Genomic DNA, 22,607 nt, shown 5'->3' on the forward strand with positions numbered 1-22,607 from the left:
TGTGCACTCACTAGCTTATAAAACCTTAAATCTACAGCAAATAAAAAACATAAATATTTTTTTCGAATAGCTCACAATATAATTTTGGATATAAAATTAAAATCCACCCAACTCAAGCGCACAAACAAAAAGATTTACAAGTTTTGACACTGCTCCGCTAAAGCCAGCGTGTGTCCCGGATGTTGCCGTCGGAAGGGGGAGGTGGAGAATGGGGGTTTCTGCTGGGTTGCCAGTTTTGTACAATACTTATATCTGTTAATCTATTTGATGGCTGTTTCCTAACTAATCAACTTCTGAGAATAATTATGGGTAAAGTCAGAATCCTGACACACGAAACGGACACTGGAGGATTTCGATGCCACACTTCTTCGGTGTTTTTTGTGTGTGTGCTGCAATCTACGTGTGTATTTGGCAGCCGTGCTAAAATGGTAGTAAGTAATAGTAGTAAGGGAATGAAAATAAGACTATATACTTATATATAGATAATAAGCAGAAGCACCTAATGTTGGCTACATTGCATAACATGATTACATGATACTTTTCTTAGCTACCGCTGACTTATAAAGGCTTTCCCTTTACCGGTTGGTGTCTAATATCTGGCAACCCTGCGCGCAGCTCCACTGCTACGTTTTCTGTGCAGATAGAGACACGGCTGTGTGTCTGAGTGGGAAATGGACTGAGTGAGGGCGCTCTTTCGACCAGTGCTGCCGATAGCATTGAAATACCCAAGCTAGGCTGAAATAATTGACGATTTTTAGGTCGCTGAATCAACAAGAAAAACACAGTACCGTTATCAGTCTTTCACATCCCACTCCAAACACACTAACACGGCATTGATGGTAATGTATGCAAGGAAACAACCGAGACTCGGCGATGGGTAAACATCTTTTTTTTTAACGTTACTTGTTCAGATTTTCCTTTTCCTCGTAGCTACGCTTTGACAATCCGCCATTTTTACTGAAACCAAAATAAGTGTCTGGAAACTTAGACGTTCAGCTGTTGCAGCACTTTGCACTGTTTCTCCACGTTGACATTTGAAGCTTCGTATTCACACTTGTGTTTCTTTATATTTGCAGGTGCGACCGAAGAGATTCTCAGCCCTATCAGGTACTTGTTAGCTAACTGTAGCCTGCTAGCTTGCTAGCAGCAAATAAGATTAAAATGGACACTCTAGTTCAGGCTTCTGGGGAGCACAGCAGGCCCCAGTCAGTGCGGAAAATAACGCGAAAAGTAAATGGTTTTGCTTGAAATTGCGGTCTGAACGCTGTAAATATTTCCTAACGTTAATATCGTCAGGTAAAGACAGCGTAGACTGAATGTATCCGTCGAATTCAGCTGTTTTGAGAAAGGTACAGACGAGTTTTGTTGCAGTTCAAAGCTAATGATAGCCTGTTACTGTTAGCTTGCTAGCTAGCCAGTCCGATTAAGGCCTGACCGCAATCTGTCATTTTAAGGATATAGCTAGCTAAGCTCCCGAAACATCAAAGAGCTCCAAATAGATATCACTAAACAAAGTATTGACAATTAAATTCAAAATATAGTGGATAAGCTATGATGAAGGTGAATACTAGGTTGTCTGATAAACGTTGTGTTTACTTCATCATTAACAGAAATCATTAATGTGTCAGTACACATAAACATACTGTTATCATGTTAGTAACGACAACTAACGTTAGCATAGCTACTAGCACTAAAAGGAATTGACAGGGATAAATCTGCTGCCTGCAGATCATAAATTATTAGCTGCATGGATGGAGATTAGTTCTGCTAATTAATTCCTGAAATATTAAAACTTTGATGCATAGCTACTTTGACATTTTAGCACTTTGATCAGCCAAACATGCTGTTAAACAACACTGGTTTGAGAGACCTGGTGTCTGTGATGATAAAAGGATACAATCACTGTACGCACAAGATACCAGATAGTAGTGAGGTGTTTGTTTTGTGTCTGCAGACTCTCAAGTATTCGTCCAAGAGCCATCCTGGAGGGGACCACCGACATGAAAAGATGCGAGACTCCTCAGATGTCACTCCTCCCTGCAAAATGCTCAGGAGGTCTGACAGCCCTGAAAACAAACACATCGACAGCACGGGGCACAGCAGAGCGAAGGCTGTCCACACACACCGGGCCAGAGACAGGGATGGAGGTGAGACAGTGTCTATGTAGAAGAAGATGCATTTAGATTAAAACAAATTGCCACTTAAGATGGTAAGCTGTAAGACTGAAACTCTGCAGCTTCGTAATGTTTTTTTCCCCACCTCTCTCACATAAGCACAGCCTGTCTAATGCTTTTTGATGTCATAATAGTAGCATTGCATGTTAACCAGTTAAGCACGCTTCGGCTGGCAGCAGTTGAAACCCTAGGCTAGATGTTTTGTGAATGTGTTTCAGTTCTCATGCAGTGGAGTGAAAAGTAACACCACACACTGTCCAAGCACTCAGGTGTTGGGAGGAAATATCTTGTGATGGGGATTTAGTGTCGCTTTTGCATTGCATCTGAATTTGTTCAGCTGATGAAGTGTATTTTCAGTGATGGACAGAGGAAACATACATATGGCTGACAGTTTTAATTCCTGCAGCACAGTTAGTTTGTGGTGTTTTCCTTTCTAAGATGACACAAACATTAGGAAACAAAACATTGCTCCATTTCTTAATAGTTGATCAGTGGGCTGTCAAGCAGTTAGATCCATTCATCTGGTATAATTTTGGTGCATTGGAAAGCATTTATTGCAGTTTGGGGCTTAATATAAGTTTAACATCAGAGTACTGAGTTGAGTTTGCAAACAATGTTTGTGTAGCTGGGTTTTAAAACATTAGTAGGATCGATGTTGAACAGCAGCAGTCACTGCTCTGCTCTGTGAGCAACATCTCTGTCTACAGACGAGAGACAACAAAACAACTGAGAGCGTACAGTCAGTACGTTGACATGGCATTAGAGAAAATCAAATTATTGTGTTATTCTGAGTAAAATTTGACTTTCAAAAATAAATGTAAACACGTTAGTCTGACCTAAATCGTAGTGAATAGAACTTCTCAAAGTCGGACTAACACACCCAGATAATGTGACTGGGAGTTGATCTACTCCTTCATGCATTACATTAAGTCGGAACCAAACTGGCTGAGGTGCTCTGCCGTGCTCCACAGTGTCCACAGCTTTGATCCGGAAGTCGAATAGCATTAAATGTGTAACAGAAGAAGCTGTAAACAACATGATGAAATCTACAACCAGAACCGTGCATTTTCTGGAAGGATGAAATGCACAGAGCTGTAAAGTCGTCCGCCATGGTACCAGTTTGACGCTAGCTAACTGTAGCCAATTTGTTTGTCGATTGTTTAATCTGTGATGTTATAGGTCAACCAGAAAAAGGTCCAATACTTAAAGCTGAAAGGAGGCATATTGCCACCTATCGTAGAGGAGTCGGACATACTTCAGTCAATAATCGATTCCCCTCCCGTGCTTGTATACTGGGACAAGGACAGTAGTCCAATTTATTGGCCTAGTCGAGCTGTAACCGTAGCTCAACTTAACTGTGCTTGTAAATGTACTGAGTGTTCCAAGGTTTCCCTTGCTATCAGAGATGTCTGGTAGAGAGATGTGCCAGTTGGTGGGTTAGTTTGACGATTAAGGGCTGAAAATATGACCATGAGGAAAACAAATACGGTTTTGGGATTTGGTGCAAATATTTTAAGAGGGACAATGTTGCATTTTATTCTGAGATATTTGAGATTGACTGTCATCTAAGGCTTCAGACAGCGTAAGACCAAAGTAAGTGCTGTGATAATTTCAGCAGTTCCGTACTATTACAATCACTGTTTAGTCTGTAGCCATTAACCCTTAAACCAGGTGCATTTTGGTTTAGGCAGCATCAAAAGAGGTTTCTAATATCTGCTAAATATGTCATTACATTGCAGGCCAGGTGATTGTTTTATAAGCAGTGATGATTTGTAAAATAAAATTTAGCATTTAATGTGTCGTGGTCAAAATGGCAAAGTGGTCTTTTACGTAATTTACCATGTGATGAACTTAAATCATCAACAGCTTCTAAAGAAAAGAAGAATATAGGTGTAAAATAATCATGACGATAACTGTAGGTAGCAAAACACAGATTACACATTGGATGACTCTGCCTTTTTTCAGTTTTTAGCTTTGTGTTTTATCGTACATGATGTCTAGTGACTCTGATTAAGTAAACCTAAATAAATATTACCGTCATCCACCAAGATTTAACATCTGATTTCAAAGTTAAGCTGAGTCACAAATGTGAACAGATGACTCCCTGATTCATATCAGTATGAGCATCCCTGTTTTCGAGTAGTTTCCAAGGTATTTAAAAGGAAATGTGTGTTAGTTTTAAAGTGATAATGGACTGCTTTATAGAGTTAAGTTGCACTAATCAATACTTGTATATGTGCATTAGGTCAAATGGCTTGTAATGTGAAAGCTGTTGCATGTAGTGATGAACCCACAGAGAGTTATCACCCAATTCTGCAGCCTTCCAGCTCATTGTTTTGGTTTTCTGGCTCACAACTTAGCTGTTATGGTTGAGTTTCAGTGTTGTCATCAACCCTGTCTTCAGCCACAGCAGGCAGCTGTTCTTGTCAAAATAGCTCTGATAAATCCATAGAGTTTTTCCACTGGTACTTTTTGCTGTGCCGAGTCAAACCATGTCACACTGATTTGCATTTCCTTTACAAGTTCAAATGAGCCGAGTTGCGCTCAAGTTGGACCATCTTCAGAGTTGTGCCGAAGCGCACTCACCTGCTTTCAGTGACGTCAGAAGGGCTTTGTCATTATTATTCAGCGTCAGCATTCAGTGATGATTCACCGACTTGTTTCAGTAAAATGCATCACAAATAAAACTACATCAGGACCCATCAGCTTTCAGTCTAACAATGACAAAGCCTCAAGGAGTGAGGGCCAGTATTTTGGGCTAATCTGTTGTAACCAGCGGGTGTCCGGGCCAAGACTTACTCTTCCGTGTGTCGGTATTTTCGGTTAATCTCTGTAATCCGATATCTGCATATGACTGCAGATACATTTTTTAAAAAGCTAATATAAAGCTAAGTCATTGTCAGACAATAGCCAGTTGGTTCCAAAATGACATTTAGGCCAGTATTTTCCACCTGCTGTTCAAACGTGATTGGTCAAGAGTACTCAGACTGCAAACAGACACCAGAACACTTGTGGTACCAAAATCTCATCCCACGGATTCTGCATATATACAGATTAAAAATAAAGAAACTGTCAGAAGAGAGATGCATATTTCATGTACAGCAAGCTAGCTATTGACTGAGAGAAAATAATTTAATTCATTGTACCGTTCAAAAGCTGCTTGTAGCTACCTGCAACTATTGAGGTGGATTTTTTTCTTGCATGTCAGTTAACACACGTTTAATGTCATCAGGATGGCTTTGTCCATTTCACTTGTTGCTGTTGTCCTTCATGGATTTCATACGCTTCAGTGATGATCAGATCTTCGTCGTTTACAAAATGTATATTCAGACAGGTTATGGGAACTGCAAATATTTCATTTCTTCACTCGAAGAAAAAAGGGGTGGAGCATCATTCTGAGATGCTGCAAGAAAGCAGGAGGAGAGGGACACATGGACAGCTAAACCAAATTATACTTGATGCGGGCTTCAAAATGGTTTGGATCATCTAGGTATGTTAAATGCTATGAAATTGTAACCCTAGTCCTGGACAAGCTGGGAGCCATAGACCAAGAAAAGGGTAAGGAGGAGGCCTGCATTCTAGTAGGCTTAGCAGAGGAGCTGCACATTTTGGTGTGATTTCCCTCTTTACATCAGTATTTGTTACAGTCTCGAAAACGACTTTTTTTAAGAATTCTAATTGTTGCTATGCTCCGAGTCCTGTCAGAGATCTTAAAGCTTTTATGTTGAGCACATAGGGTGTCTTAAATAGCTGTACACAACAGTTAGAGCATTAATATGAGGCTAACAACTATTTGCTCTGTAAAGATGCAGTGGAGTAATGGCGTCATTAGCAGAGAATGAAGTCACGCTCCCCCTGTGTGTTTTGTAGTTCAAGTTCCTCTGTGGGTTGTCATGGTAGCTGGCCGTGCGCAGGTTACTGCTGATATCGGGATGGCATTGTCTTGGAAGCATAGCACCCATCTTCTTGTTTCTACGCTTTCTGCATTACAGCTTAGCCAAGGAGGATGTAGATATAATGTTTACAGCTAACACTGTCATGAGCACGAGCCACTCGTCCTTGAGTAGATGCACGCTTCCTTCGGCGCTGTTATATGGTTGGCAGGTGTAGTTAGATAGAGACAAGAAGTAGTTTTATATGGGGTCATGAGTTCTGGAAAGAGAGTTTTTCAAATATAGTTTTATTTATTTATTTATTTGCGCTTTGAGCAACACAAGCTGAGTACCATCTAGTTCCATTATATTGGAGAGAAGGCAGACATCCCTGCAGCCGTTTTCTCTGACTTGGCAACTCACACCAAAACAGTCTAGATTGATAAATAGCACTACAGATAAGAGAAAAAATATGTAGTTTTGATTTGGGGGTGAACTGTCCCTTTTTAAGATGTATCTTTGAGTTTCAAGGATATGTGAGTATTCCAAAGGGCAGTACAACAGCCCTAAGGTAGCTGGGATGTAGAGATCCTGGTAACATGAAAAAAATTGCTGCTTTTCTTGAGATCTGGTTTGTATTGACGCTGGGAAATTGGTCAGTGGTGTATTCTGATGTGTTGACGCGCATCAAGATACTGCCAGTGTGTGGGCTTTAATCGAAAACAATGGATGTGGGCCTTTTGACGCACGTCATGCATCGCCAATGTGTGCTGCCCTTTAGAGCTCTTTCCTGTGCATACTGAGTTCTGTGGAGTCTGAATCAAACGCTGTAAGGAAAGCCAAACAAACCATGCATGCTCATTAAATGGTCTGTTGTCATTTCAGCTACAGGTGAGAGCTCTGCATAAGGTTGTTGGCTTCACTTGTGTAACAGCAGGCTTGGGATTGTGTCGTCTGTTACAGACCTCTTCTCATTTGCAGCTGCTAAAACACCATCTGTGTTTTTATTGATAAGGATGGCTAATGGTATTGTGTATTCTTTAGGGTTCTGCAGCAGCTGTGGGGATGTTACAGTGGTGACATTACGCCACACAGGGCTGTGAGAGGTTGATTGATAATTTGTTTACAACTAGTCCTGTGTGGTTGTACAGTTGAAATCCTAAATGTATCTGTAGTTTTTCTGACATGTACATCTAATACCCAGGGGTGTAACAATACACGCATTCCCATTGATCTGTTAGGTACACATTACAAACTGAATGATACACAGACTACACAATACACTGTTACAAAACACTCTTGTCCAGTGAGACAAACTGGGAGGCAGCTAAGCTAGCTTGTTGCAAGATGGTTAGCAAAGTCATTACCAGATCAGAAATAGAAGATCCACTGATAATGAATAGGTCTTTTGTTTGGAGCCACTTTGGTTTCACTGCAAGTTACAGTGAAACCAAATTGGCTCCAAACACCAGACCATGAGGGCGATTGCGAGAAAGTGGTGGACAAAAATGCAAACAACGACCCACTGCACAGCTACAGACTCTCCTTAGCAGCTAACCCAGTAGCACAGTAGCAAACATGACCCCCGAGCCATACTACAAGCCGCTGCACAGCCACAGATTCTTTAGCCAGCAGCACACACGGTTGCACAGCACAAACCTTCGAACCAGGATACAAGGGCCGCTGAGCAGCTAAAGCCTCTCATTCTGCAGCTAACGTTATCTGAAAGCACACACCCACAACAGTGAGCAGTAACTGCAGGCGGGCCAGGTAGGCGATTTGGCCGGAAAGACTGAAAACTACGTCAGTGATGGCTGTTCTATGATTATGGCATTTAACAAAAATGTTAATTCATGTATATATTAAACTGAAAAAGCTGAGAGCTTGTTAGATGTAGCAAACTCACAGCTGACACAGTGGGCAGAAGAAAAGACACTGATACTATGCGCTCTGACTTGGGTAGTAGTACGTATGGTAGGGGGTCATGTTAAGGGTGGCTCCAGGGTGCCATCAAGCAGGCTTTTTATCATGTGATTTCGCAGTTTCCCCCTGTGAGCTTGCAGCTTGGCACGCATCCAGTAGGCGAGGGTACGCAGCGTCGGTCGCTCCAGATCCGCGGCCCTGTGTAGCGTGGCGCAGATGGAGTCTGTGGAAACTAGGGGTAACAAAGAGCGACATGATAGACAGAAGTGCTCACTCTGTGCACAGCTAAATCTGGGGACTGAAATGTCCCACGAAGGACACAGCACACTGTAGTGTTGTCACAGTACCAAAATTGGGACCCACGGTACGATACCAGTGAAAGTATCACGGTTCTGAGTAGTGTCACGATACCACAGCAAAAATGAGGCAGATGTGCCTTTTATTATTTATAAAAAGATAAATCACTTTTCTATAATACATCAATGATATTTCAATGGAATAAATTACTTACTGACTTATTCATACTTCAAAAACAGCATCAATGAGTGATGAACATAGGGGGGATCAAAATAAAATAAATAAATGAAATAAAAATCAACCAGCCACCCTCCTCCCCTGACAAGTAAAGAACAGTCCCTTAAGTGCAGTGAGGTTTGTGGACCGTTACCTGCCACAAAGAGAGAAATGTGAACGGCTCGTTTCTCCTCCAACACATCACATACCTGTGTGCTGTCACGGCTCGGCTGTTCAGGTACTTTTGGAAGAGGAAATTATTGGACCTGGAGCCAGGCTTCTCAGTCGCCGGTAAGCCGTTATCTTGCGGGGGCCATAGTGCTCCGCTGTATTCCTGTCTGTGACCCCCGTTCAACCCACAACCGTCAGGATTCGCCTTTCGTTTCTGCTGCCAGTTGAAATCTGTACTCGCACAGCGTGCTCCTGAATGATTTCTTTTGCTCGCATGAAACTATTTTTAGTCGCAAATGTGAGTAAAATGCTCGCACCGTAGAGCTCTGTGGAAAACAAATCACTGTAGCATATAAATAAATTTAGCCTACAAGTGAAAAGAAATAAATAACTTCCACTGCTTAAAGATACTCAGTAGCTCAGCTAATACCTAAAATGTCACCGGAAAACAAACCACTGCAGCAGCATATTGAGTGCCATGTGGCCAGCGCGCGCCATTATTTGACGGCGCATGGACACTCACCCTCTTATGATTGGACTTTGAACTTATCCCATAGTAGTGAGGTACCATAGTACTACGGTACTCCAACATTATTGTATCATATGTACCGTGGTGTCTACCGTTGGTACCAGTATACCGTGCAACACTAGCACACTGTAATACTGTTGTGATTGCAGGTGGACTGGGTGTTGTTGTAGTTCAACAAGACTAATAGAGTGGGAGCTCGTCTGATGAAATTGCCTAATTAATTGCATCAAAACCATTTCAGAAGTCTTCTGCTTTAACTTTTATCATTATCATTATGATCCCATCATTCAAACCCCATTAAGAGGTGGTCTGGGCCTCACATGGCCACGTTCTTTCAGCAGTGTGAACGCCAGTGTGTCCTGGACCACATTGTGTGCACCTCTATTACTAAATAAGATTTTATTCATTGTAAATAATAAAGACTTTAGGTGTGCAAGCAGCATTGCAATCCTCTCCATGGGAGGGAATATTACTTCTCGCTGGGAGGTTTGTTGTATGGTTTGCAATGACACGTCTGGTCGTTGCAAACGGAAATGATTCACGTCTGTATTTGCATATTGAACAGGCAAGTCAGATCCAATCACAAGTCACCTGAGAAACGCGTTATTACTAGACATAAACAGGCTCATAGAGTCTTTGGGGAGAAAGGAGTTGCAGTTGTGGATGTTCAGTTGATTTGAGCAGCCTCTTTGAACACATTTCTAAAGTTCAAACCTAAAATGCTGCTCACACAGAAGCACTTATATATCCCAATAATGCTCTTTTTGTATCGCTTTTTATCCACACTGACATCACTAATTGAAACTGCTGGCTGCTGTTATTTTTGAGTTTGCTGTGGTTCACTGGTGGGGCACTTAATATACTGACAGCACTGTGTGGTTGTAGTGGTTCAAATGGAGCATAATGCAGTGTTTTTGACAGCTGGCATACACAAAGCAGAGCATCAGAAGAAGTGGACTGGGCTTTATATATCAGAGAAAAATCCAATCCAAAACAGTCAATTGGTTTGAGCCCTGATGTGCCCCCTGTCATTGAATTCCCTATCATTAAATTGACTCTGCTGGTAGTCTTGAACCATAATTATCTAACTTTACTATCCAGTAATTTTCATCAAAATCTGACACTTAACCGTTAGGAAAGGTCAAAACATTCTGAATATTAATAGAAAACACAAAGTTAATCATGCAGGTGTGAGAGCCTCTAGGTCACATGTAGAGGTCAACTACTGTGTGCCACCCTAGTATACCCAGTGTGGGGACCATGACATAACATGCATGTCCTTGGTGTAAAAGAGGTCTCACAAAAACAGCTAGTACCTGATATGATCTGTTAAAACAGCAAAGTAAAATATCAAAGGTCAGTCAAAACGATACCAAAACATACCCACGGTGCAACACAGTGTTGGATTGTGCTGTTTCAAACATGGTTGTCATCGATGAGAATATGTAATCAGAGTTCTCAGTGATCGCCCATCAATACATAATTTTGAGTCATTATTCACCTGGAAAAAGATGTCGTTATTGACGCAGTGTTGAATTTGTTTCCCACAGTTAATGTAGCAAGGTTTGCAGGATTTGATCATGAACTCCAGCCGATGGCCACAAGATTAAGTTGCCCCCTGTGGCCACTTAGTTTTATCAGATCCCTCTTGAGAATGAGACTGTGTGTCTCAATGAGATTACCCGTGTAAATAAAGGTAAAATTAAATTTAAAAAAATCCCAGTACTGTGTGCATTTGCTAACGTTACAGTTCTACAAACATCCTGATTCATTTGTGTCTTTCAGGTAAACATTTTATGAAAACAGCAAACAGTACTCGACACCCACTAGCCAGGGCATGAGACAAACAGCATCCCCTTGTTCTTGTGACAATAGAAAATGTGTTAAGGACAAACTGAGATCTTCCCCAGGATGCCTATGGGATGAAAGGGGTTGTGTATATATGTAGAACTATCGCTTAGCAAATGACAAACTGAATCGAGTGACTCCGACTGAGCAAGTCTTCATGCTGTTATCACGGAGAGGAGAGCTAGTTAGCTGTAAGTAGTTACAGTAGTAAGCAGAGCTCTGTGGTGTTTGGCTAACAGAGCTAACAGCTAATAGTAACGGCAGTTTAATGTGACAATGCAGCCATGTAATGTTAGTGAAGCACTTCAGTTCAGTGCAGTTTGGAGATAATGTTGAAAATACTTTGAGTTTGGGCTTACAGGCACTTAATGTCATTGTTTCCATTTTGTCAGAGATGAAAGTCAGTTAACAGATCACTTATGCCAGTCTTTACTGAAGTACACTGCTAAGATACTTGTACTTTGATAACAATCAGTGTATGTGGTTGTTATTGATTACAAAGTGCATCACATAAACCAAACAGAACAAATCTGAAATATATCCTGTATCTTTTAGTGAGTGACTAGTGACTTTTTTCTACAGGGCAAGCAAAGTAGAAATATACTTATTTCCTTAAAATTTTAATATTGTTTTTTATTATGCCACTGACAACTATAGATGATAACAAATTAAAGAAACAACTGACTGTGAACTATATCTGCGAGAGAATATACCATATGTTTTGAAAAATATTTTCATTCTGTTGATGTCTTGCCATTTATTGAAGTGTCAGTTAATGAAGGCTGTGTTAAGCTGCATTAAATTGTCCTTTCTGTAGGCTATTGTTTTACATAAACTTACATTTGGACCATCAAAAATGTGCTTTGGCCACTAAATTTAGGGGCTTGGTTGCCTTTTGGATCAGTGATGAAAATATAAGGGCCTGTCACTAGTTTTGGACAGCACTGTCGCATCTTTAAATGAGAGAAATTGTTTCTCCGTTGTTAGTGTCAGTTATCTGTTTGTATTATTGACACACACAGTTGTCAAACAATTATTTTGTGACAATGGTAACAGTAACCTCTCATCTGTTGCATTTTTCAGTGCTCACCTGCAAGGAAAATTAGACAAAAATGCCCTTTTAAATGCCACAGATTACAAGCTAAAGTATTGTTTTGCACTGCTGGTGATGCCACAGTCTGCTGCCGGTCCTGTGTGTGTGTGTACAGATTGCCACAGACTGTGCCATGTGGCCATGAGGAGAGGGATGCTCTGTGCATCCTTCCTCTCCTTTTGCTGTATGTACGAAAACCTTGTCACCATAAGTCTTTGATTCAAGCGTGCCTTCCCTCTTCCCCGCTGTGGTCTGCCTCCCTTACATGTAATTATACCACCCCAACAACATGTGAAAAATTTTACAAATGTCAAAATATCCTGAAGTGCTTACAGTTGTTGCATCTAATAATAGTTGGGACAGAGCCGAGACGATGGGATGAGCAAAAGCAGGTTCAGTCTTGTTAAGTGATTGCTCTACTTGTTCTGTTTCCTGTAGTGCTGTTGGTGGCATTTCCAGATCAGAATCTCCAGGAAGGCAGCTTAGCACCGCGACAGACTGGCAACATACTTTTTAAAAAGTTGACTGCACTGTAATTTCCGCGAGAATCCCACAAGAACATGGTGAAATCTTTTGTCATCAGTCCAAAATGGTGGCTCATCGTGAGACTCCACAAATAGCAGACTGATTTAGAGCTTTGGAGATGGCTTGAGCAAAATTATGAGTGTCAGAAATGTATGAGAGGAATCCCACAGGGTGACTGCTGCTACTAACCACAATTACAAACCACCAAATTCCAATATGACATGAAATTAACCAGAATACAGTGGCAAGCTAGCGTAAGGCTTCTGCTATGGCTTTACAATCATCATCCTCCTCTTCTGAGGTTTCAGTGCAAAAAGAACTGCCAGCGCTATGACCAGAGATTGTTTTGTTACATGTACATGAGAGCAGAGCAGATAAATGATGTTAGTTGATGACATACTGCTTTAGTCTTCCTCTTTTTCTATCTACATTGTAGCTCTGATTCATCAGGCATTCACTGAACCATCTGACATGCCTCTAAAACGGTCAGAACAGTCTGACATAGTCTGCAGCCAAGACTTTATAACCTCTGTTTTGCAGTTGCAAAATATTTATTGCACAGTTTTATACAGTATTTGTTGCTTGGCACCTTCTACCAACAGGAACGTTTAGTGTTATTGAGCATATTTCTAAAAGCCAGACATTCAATATTCAACCACCTTTTAGTCTGAGCATAGATGGCCTCAGGCTGGTGTGTATATTTTGTTTATGTGTATGAACTTGGCACGCTGTTGTTTTCGGCTGTTACTGACGGTGTCTTTCCCTCTTGTTGTGCTTTCTTGCAGGGACCAGTTATTCTCCACAAGAAAATTCTCACAACCACAGTTCCCTTCATAGCTCCAACTCACATTCTAACCCAAGCAAGACCTCAGACACAGTAAGTGTTGCCTCGACATTAGCACATTGGCAGATGATGGACCAAACATCATTTTCCCACTACAACAGTCTGAATTGTTTCTTGGTAGCAGCTGCTGTTCTGTAGTTTCACAGCTTTGATATTTTTGTCGTGTATCTTGATATAAAGACCACTATTTCGATAACAAAGATAACATCTTGGAAGATGGTCTATTTTTTAATTGTCAAAGGAAAACTCTGCACAGGGATTAATGCAGACATCATTTAATATGTTTTTTAAGATAAATAAAAAGTCCATTCTGGCATGATTGAAGATTTCTGCTTGCTTTCTTTCCCGTCTTTTAATGTCTTTAATTTTGTTCTCCTCTTACCCTCATTTGCTGTTTTAATTGCCACAGAAAGTCATTTCCAAGTCATCCCATTTGGTTAATAAATGTGATTTAATCAGTGATAAATAAGGCATTACATTTCAATGCTGATGTTAAAGCAGACACAAACTGGGTCTCTGTAATCCTGTTGCTAAGCACGGCACCACCAAGGAGAAAAGCCTGATGCAGCCGTTTCATTATCTGCCATCTGAAGCGCACTTGTTGAACAGTGCCGATAATCTGTGTTTTGCCACAGAGTGGGATCAGTGACACTGTGTTTTTGTGAAGTTATCTCCAGTTTGCCTTTGCCTCGGTAATGGATAAGCTCTAAATTTTCTCTTGCTATGTGTTTGCCTTACAATGTTGACAACACAATGCAGCACTGGTTTACACTGTAAATTCATAACAAATGAGCACAGAATGCCACTCATGATACAATGGACCTTTTTGAATATCAAACTGTTTCACTTTGGGGAAGAGTCTTGAGCTGTCTCTGAAATAAGCCTTCCCTCCCACTTACAAAGCTTCTGTGGATATCTCTTGTACATTTCAGATTTCATTACAAGCTCTTGCATCACACCCCCTTAACACAGGAGCACTCAATTGCTTTCTGTCTGGCTGGCCTCATGTTCCTAAATATTTGCTCTTCTTCTCAGCCTTACGAACCCGGCGACGACTGGTCAGAGCACATCAGCTCGTCTGGAAAGAAGTACTATTACAACTGCAGGACAGAGGTGTCCCAGTGGGAGAAGCCCAAAGAATGGCTGGAGAGGTAGCTATAATTCCTTTACTCGAACCACTCGATTGTACGCCTTTTATTTCAGGCAGTGCATCGTAAAGGCCGATATATAGCTAATATATGTTTGCATGCTTGTTTCTGTGTTTACAGAGAACAGAGGCAAAAAGAGGCAACAAAGACCGCGGTTGTCAACAGCTTCCCCAAAGACAGGGACTACAGAAGGGAGGCGATGCAAGCGTCGGCAGCCCCTGGCTTTACTGCTGCTAGTAAGTCTGCTGCTACTGATATCAGTGCATTGCATGTCTGTATATTTTGCTACTTTGCTTGGCTGGCCCAAAATGTCACAGATGTACAGATCTACCTGAGAGGTAGTGCAACAATTGTGGTTATTGATAAGTCGATGATGACTGTTGTTGAGCTGATCTATGGCTGATGAATGCTAAGAACTGCTTACCAAAAGACTGAGACTACAAATGCTGAACCACGCATGTCTCTGTGGCTTTTAAGTAACATACTCTGCCTGTGCACTAAAACTAATCTGGCGATCAGACTGATTGATTGCACCACGTTGGGCCGAATTCATTCCAGTCTTGATAGAATGATTATGCATGATATGGTTAATTATTCTCATCAGTTTTCTGCTGATTAAATTGCAGTCTGTTCTGATTAACAATGGAAAGTATTGTGGTGTGTTCTGAGCGGTGGTTGCTTTACAACCCAGCTCATGAGGTTTCAGTGCAAAGCCACAGCTTACCTCGGCGTTTCCTGTGGAATGACAGCTTTGTTTGGTGGGGGTGGGGGTGGAGATTTGGTTATAGCACTTGATTTCAAAATAGATTTGGCGACTAGAGCTTCCCATGAATTGATTGATTTAATAATGTTTAAAAGTTCTCAACTTCCCCATGTAGTATCCCAAATTTAGCATTTTCCGTAAGCCCCTTTTACACTGCCTCCTCAAAGTGGGAATTTTGCGCTGTTAGTCCACCTCTTCACAGTGTAAAAGGTACAATTTCAGAAGGGTGACAGTGTTGTCTCGCCTTTAACTATGTCTGTATGAATGGGACAGCTGGCAGGACGGGATCATGGGCGGCACAAGTGTGACGTTTTGACGACGTGTTACATGTGCGAACCACAGCGGGGAAATTCAGAAAGTAGCTGATAGTAGTTAGCAGCTAACTCAAAGAAAAACAGTGGCTAAAATATCGCAAAACAATGAAAATGAGGTCCAGGAGCTACTTACTCTCCAAGCAGAGGAGCAAATCAGCCACTGCATAACAGGGACAATAAATGATTGGCCATCTGTTGCCATAGTTATTGTGTATAAAGTGCTGCTGACATGTATGTTACATGTCCTGCAAGAGGCACACACTGTGTGTGTTACGGCATGCCCATCACACCTTTAGCTTCCATGATGTTGGCATGCTGTTTAAAATGACACACATGGAGCTGCATGATGCCGTCGTCATTTGGTTTTGTGTAAAGATTTGAAAATGGCATAAAGGAGCACCTAAGTAGCGGCCCTGTAGCGCAATCTCTGTGTGAATGGGCTTAAGTTTTTCATTCAACCTGCATCATAAATTAGCATTTCTCTGTTTCAGATGAATTCATGTTTCTGTTTTGGTGCAGTCACAGGCAAAATTCAGTTTTCACGCTGGTTTGCAGGAGATACCTACCAACACAACTGTAATTGTACTCTGCATGTACTCATTCAGTTTGTGCTCCTGTCTGTCTGCCAGAGCTATAAAAGTAGAGACCATTTTGTGATGGGATCTCTTCCCCTTCCCTGTTTCCAGCCCCCTTGCTTGGACTGCACCCATCTTCAGACTCAGCCTTCGCTTTGATCTGAACACACCTGTAAAGTTTCGTGACTGCATCTTCCATGATTACGAGGCTATTGTGTTCAAAGACAGACAGACAGACAGACAGACATGTAAACACCTGCTAAAGTACTCAGAAAGGCTTCTGTGGTATACCCTAACACAATAGGTGTCTCCAGGACACACAAGATTCACAAGCTGAAAACAATACAAGCCGTTGCAACACAGCTGGTAAATAAATCTGTGTATCTTGGTTGAAATAGCCGATGTGTGAGGCTCCTTGTCTTTGTACATTTCCACAATCTTAATATCTGTTCCCCAGTTCAGGTTGTTCAGACACACATTGTTGTGGCAGATATCCCAGTCCCAAACAAGAAATAGAATTGCATCACAGCACTCAGACCTGAAATTAAACCTTCTCTCAGGTACAGCTGTCGTCTGTTGTTTTTAAAAGAATCACCTCAGGCTGCTGCAAGGCAACTCCAGGCAAAATGTTGCAGAGTATTTTTACTACACAGTGACACGCCTCTGTTAGAATATTCCCAAACTACTCGAGCTGTCGCTGAATAGATGCCATTTTTCATGAATAACCTGTTTGTGAATACCAATTCACCACTCCCAGAACACTTCCTGTCAGACAGACGTGACACAATTGCGTTAATGGAGAAATGCTTTTGTAAGTTATTATTATAGAAAAACAACCAACAAAGACGCAAAATGATTATAAGGTTAAGTGTTCTTGCTGCAGTCATTATTTTGTGATGACCTGCCATCACCGTGGCAACCCCGTCCATTAACATTGCCTGATTTATCAATGAAATGAGACTGTCACAGCAGGAGACCCTCTTTATTTGATGTGGAAAGCCAGTGTCCATGTGTAGAGCTACTGTTAACACTTGCCACACATATTTCATAATAAATGCTTAATTTGATGACAGGGTGGGCTTTTTTTAGGCTTGGCAAACCTCAGACGTGCTTGCAATGAAGACAGGTCTTTTGGACACAGGGAGGGCAGCTTGCCCACAGCGTCAGCACTGACCACAGCTGCTCAGCCCTGTTAGTCCGGTCTATAGATACACACTGTAACAGCAATCCTACAACAGGAGCTGTGCGATGCATCTATGAGACGAGGTGGACGGAGAATTTCTGCCCTCATGTCTGGATGTTGTAAAAGAGAAACTGAAAATAATGTGAAGCTCCACAGGGTTTGTTTACGTGGAGCTTTTTAAAGATCTCAGTTACATGTATGATATACCATGTGCCAGATACTACTTGTGAGAGAAATATAAAATTCAATATCCTGAGTATTTATTTATGCCTCTGCTCCAGCAACAGCCGTGGCTGGAGGCGTCATGTTGTTGGATCCCCCATCTGTTCATTTATATGTATGTCCCATTCTTGTAAATGTGATATCTCAGGAACACCTGAACGGACTTTCCTTAAATTTGGCACAAACATCCACATGGACTCAAGGATGAATTTAGACACTAAACTTTTAGAGGTCAAAGGCTACTTAGACCTCTCAAACATGTTTTTCAGCCACAACTGAATAATTAATATGTTTATGATAACATAATTTCACACAAATGTCTAATGGGATAAAATGATGATGTGATGACAGTGTATATCCAAAAGGTCAAAGGTCAGCTTCACCATGATATAGTAATATTCTACAAAAAAAACCAAAACAAAACATACTCTTTTCTGGCCATTATTCAATGCCATATCTCAGGAGCAGAAGGGGAGACATTTAGTCAGATAATGAATTGGTGACACTAATCTTGGGTGTCCAAGATTAGTCTTAGTGATTGTGTTGATCTTCTGCTCTCCTGGGTTGATGACGTGTGTCAAGCATCCACGCTTCCCCCAAAAAAGACACTTCACAGATTGGTGAATGAATGAGTCCTTAAACGCAGAATTGAGGCAGCATTTTTGCACTTGCTGTTCACTTGTCTTGAAGTCTGTGTGTTTTTTATGAGTTTTTAGCTGGATTCTTTAAATAAGGTTTGTCGTTAACACAAGCTGATTACATTTTTTTTTTTACCTTTTAGTTCTGCGACATAAAATACATAGTAAATACCCCACTCTTGAATTTTGAAGCTTCCGCGTGTCTTAAAGAGACTGGTGCTAACAAGTGGCCAAATGGGAACATCATTACACCGTACGCAGCTTTACAGCCTCGTTGTGGTGGTGACATTAAAGTCAAGGGACCGTAGTGTAGTTTGTCTATAACCTAGTGTTAGCTTTGTACTTCTGGTGATTGCATTTCCGCTTCATAAAACATAAAAGTTGTTTTCATTGGTCAAGATTATCTTGCTGAACAGAACATGTAAGTATCATAAACTTATGTTTGCCACAGAGCTAATTTTCTCCAATAATCAAATCCAATAGAAGAAATCCTACTGACTTTTTCTAAGTGAACCAGGGCGACAAAAAAACCCAACATCCCTGCAGCCCTCAATACCTTTTATATCAAATTCCTTTTAAGCTTTCACTACATATATTGTAGAAGTCTGGACAGACATGGATGTAAACTGCAACTTGAGTGGTTGGAGGAGGCATACAGCCTCATGGCAGTATTTTTTTTTGCTCAAGCAAAAACACTACCTGTTGTTGCCTACATTGCTTCATTGGATATGTCGTGTTCAACTTGGACAAATTAAACAATCAATTAATTTTGAATTCATGTTGCAACAGCACGAAATGTGAGACACAAACGGAGGAAATACCACTTGTAGGGGATGTATGATTCTTAGTTTATTTTAATGTTGTCTTTGTTTTTGTGTTTTATTAACGTATTCAGTTGTGCACATGCTTCAGTGAAAAATGCAGAAGGTGTTTCTGACGCCAAGGCCCATGCTAGTAGTTTTTAGATACTATATGAGATACGATTGAGCGATTCCAGTCGGAGTAACAGATAACTGCGTAACAGATAAAAGTCTCAAAACTTCTGCACAACTGTTTGTAGTACAGACAGGATTGCAACTTGTAATACTCTGTTGAAAGTCACAAAGTAGTCTGCCAGGAATGTGGGCTTTTATGTTATTAGCCAAATGCTGAGGTTGCATCATGTTGCAACAAACAAACCTGCCGCAACTTTTGCCAGACGACCTGCATTGGCACCATGCTGTCGCCAAACTGAATGATTCAATTCAAATGACTGAGACGGCTGTGTTATTACACGCAGGGCTCAAGTCTGTCTGAACACACCTTAAGGCCAATTCATTGGACTAGGGTCTGCACTGTATGTACTGATCCCCATCCTTTGTCCTGTTCTTAAGTGGTTGCACAAACAGTTTTCTTTTTTGACTTAGTGTTCAGCCAGTCAATTACGATAAGCAAAGAAGCTCTTATTGCTATCAGGAGGTCACCATTATGTTTTCTTGTTTGCATGACTTGCAAGTCTGTACCTGTTCACGAGTATCCTGGAGTTAGATCAAACCTTTAAAAATGTTTTTTGGTTAGCCAGAAGATTCAGGTATTCTGAAGTTTTGGATGAATTTGCCAGAAAGCATGTAAAGCTGCCATCTTTTTGTGCAAGCTCAGTTTTAAATTTCACGTACATCTTACTATAAGTAGGGATTCAGAATGGAAATGCAGCTGTACTGGTTGCTCTTTTTCATGCAGTTCTTCTGTCTGTCTGGACGCCTAAGGGGTGTGATTACAATCCATAATGGAGCTGATCACTGTGTGAGACCGTTAGTCATTCTCCCAGAGCCGAGTAAATTAATATACAGTGTTATCAAAAAGGAACTGCATTGTTATGTGGAGAAAACTGATTTGTGCGACTGCCTTTGTCGATGAAATAACATGCTCCTTTCTGCTGCTGTTACAGAGGCAGCCCAGGTGGAGAAGCCTGTGACGACCATTGCTACCCAGTCCCAGTCGTCATCCTCTGGCTCAGGGAGCTTGAACCCTTCATCGGGGCCCCCTGGATCATCAGCCTCCACGGTGCCCGTGTCTCCGGTCCTGCAGTCGCCCGCCCCTCCACTACTCCAGGACCCCACCTTGCTTCGCCAGCTTCTCCCAGCACTTCAGACCGCCCTGCAGCTCAACAATGCCAGTGTGGACATGGCGAAAATCAACGAGGGTAAGAAAAATGCACGATACATATATCGTTTTTACGTTCAGTGAGCTGCAGTGGCTGTGTTTGACGAGCACTAGTGACAGGGTGATACTTTGAAATTATATGCTGCACTGCTTCCTCAGCTTTGGTCTGAGTTCTCAGTGTCAGAGGTGTTGACATGACATGATGATGTGTCCTGTGGGCCTGAGCACAGGATTAAGACCAATCTAACTTGACATCTCCATGGTTCTACTGTGTTTGTACTGCTGTCTGGACAAAAAATGCTTTATGTCTGGGTACTCTTGAAAAGAAGTATTTGTATAATCCTGTTGGAAGGCAAAAGTGTTTATAGTTGTTTCAAACTGTTGGAAAAGCGAGTCGCTAGAGAGGGGCGAGATGCAGTAATTGTAAATAGTCTCTAATAGAAATCAGCTGCTGAGCCTGCACATATATCCCATTTGAGCTCACAGCCGTGTTGAACTGTCAGGCACAGTGCCCTCTGATCTTAGTGTTGAGAAGGTGTAGGGGTTTCAGATGCTGTTTGACCACCTGACAAGCACTTCTGTTGGAGTACACAATGAATGACTGGCCTGACAGTCAGTGTTGTGCCAACACTGAGCAGAAAACTTGGCTGACATTGCACAGGGCACCTCATGCATCCTGACTGACTGAGTTATGAGGTCCAACCCAAGAAGCAGCAGTGCATACGTACACCTCTGCAGTCTGGATGGTTGAGAGAGAAGTTAGAGAATCTAGCTCGGCTATCTTAACACTCTGTGGCTTAAGCTACCCTACCTTTTCAGTGATGTTGTGTCCAATGCCCCTGATGCATTACTTCTGAAAGGATGCAGTAAATGTAGGGTACGCACCTGATTATATTCCCTGATAATGCTACAGTGTGAACATCAAATCCATGCTGGAATCCTAAAAACAGGTTGCATGACTTTACTGGTTTTGAAAGTGTCTCTCAAGTCACAGAAAGCACTGAGAGTGTAACTTGTTATTAACGTCTTTTTGTTCGGGTGCTCTGCACAGACCTGACTCCTGCCCGCCCGCCTGCTCTCATTTGCAGCTCTCGTGAGCTCTGTGATGGCGGTGTTGGTGGGGCAGAGTACACAATAAACAGATTTTTAAGTTCATAAAATGTACCTGAATTCTCGAAAAATCATATGTAGGATATTACTACAGACATTCATGTTGTCTTAAGTGCAACGTTCACTGTGACAGCAGATAGTGTGAAGGCTAAAACTCATGTTGATGCTTTGCCGTAGAGGGGATGCAACATGGTTTTTTTTGTTTTGTTTTGTTTTTTATTCCCATTATAATGCTACATTGTGATTTTGGGATTGTGCCACTGATAGATTATCTATTGACGTGATGATGACCTTTTGATGTTTTACTGTCCAGAGGATGTAGTGTTTTGAAATAATATTTTCAGTGATGGCCGTCATTCTCTTACCAAAAAGAAAGAGAACGAGCATGCTTCTCAAAATGTTGAGCTATTAAATCTATACAGTAGCATACTTATTTTTTTAATGGGTCATCAAATAAAAGTGCTATCTCTATGGGATTATCACATATTACTAGGGTTGCAATGATATGAGATTTTCACGGTACGATAACTGTCTCCGAAAACTTTACGGTATCACGGTATTACAGAATTTATATTACTATCCATCAGAATGACTAGGCCTGTCACGATAACAAATTTTGCTGGGCAGTTAATTGCATCAGAAAGTATTGTGATACGCAATAATATTGTGATTTTAAGATCATTTTTATTATTGTTGTAATTTTGCTGTTTTTAGACCATTTTTTAAACTTATATAATGATAATAAAGGCATATTGATGCAAGTACACCCTTTTAAAAGAGAAATAAACATTTATTTAACAAGAATATTTAGGAATGCAAAAAAGAAAATGTAAATATCTGAAATAACGCGTAAAAAATATAGAAATAAATAAATAAATACAAAAAAATAGACTGTCAGTCTCTCACTCTCAGGTGTGCAGCTAAGTTGGTCGTATTCGCTCTTTTTGTTGAGATGGTTTTAGAACAAACCCAGCACACCGGCTCGTCCAAATAACTGGGCTCCCCTCTGTCATTTGGTTT

General features: G+C 41.2%; 1 protein-coding gene across 2 annotated transcripts in view; it reads left to right on the forward strand.

Annotated features, from left to right (window-relative positions):
• The first annotated feature begins 650 nt into the window (after positions 1–650).
• waca (WW domain containing adaptor with coiled-coil a) overlaps positions 651–22,607 on the forward strand; it is a 30,175-nt gene continuing 8,218 nt past the window's right edge. Inside the window, exons 1-7 of one of the 2 annotated variants that reach the window (XM_033639221.2) lie at positions 651–877; positions 1,077–1,107; positions 1,955–2,147; positions 13,434–13,525; positions 14,528–14,643; positions 14,761–14,876; positions 20,263–20,517. In XM_033639221.2, coding sequence (XP_033495112.2) covers positions 837–877; positions 1,077–1,107; positions 1,955–2,147; positions 13,434–13,525; positions 14,528–14,643; positions 14,761–14,876; positions 20,263–20,517 — 844 coding nt within the window. In that variant the 5' untranslated portion in view covers positions 651–836. The remainder of the gene's footprint in view (positions 878–1,076; positions 1,108–1,954; positions 2,148–13,433; positions 13,526–14,527; positions 14,644–14,760; positions 14,877–20,262; positions 20,518–22,607) is intronic. The other variant, XM_033639219.2, reaches the window with a different exon arrangement.

The sequence above is a fragment of the Epinephelus lanceolatus genome, chromosome 20 (genome assembly GCF_041903045.1).
Source record: "Epinephelus lanceolatus isolate andai-2023 chromosome 20, ASM4190304v1, whole genome shotgun sequence".
Classification (NCBI taxonomy): domain Eukaryota; kingdom Metazoa; phylum Chordata; class Actinopteri; order Perciformes; family Serranidae; genus Epinephelus; species Epinephelus lanceolatus.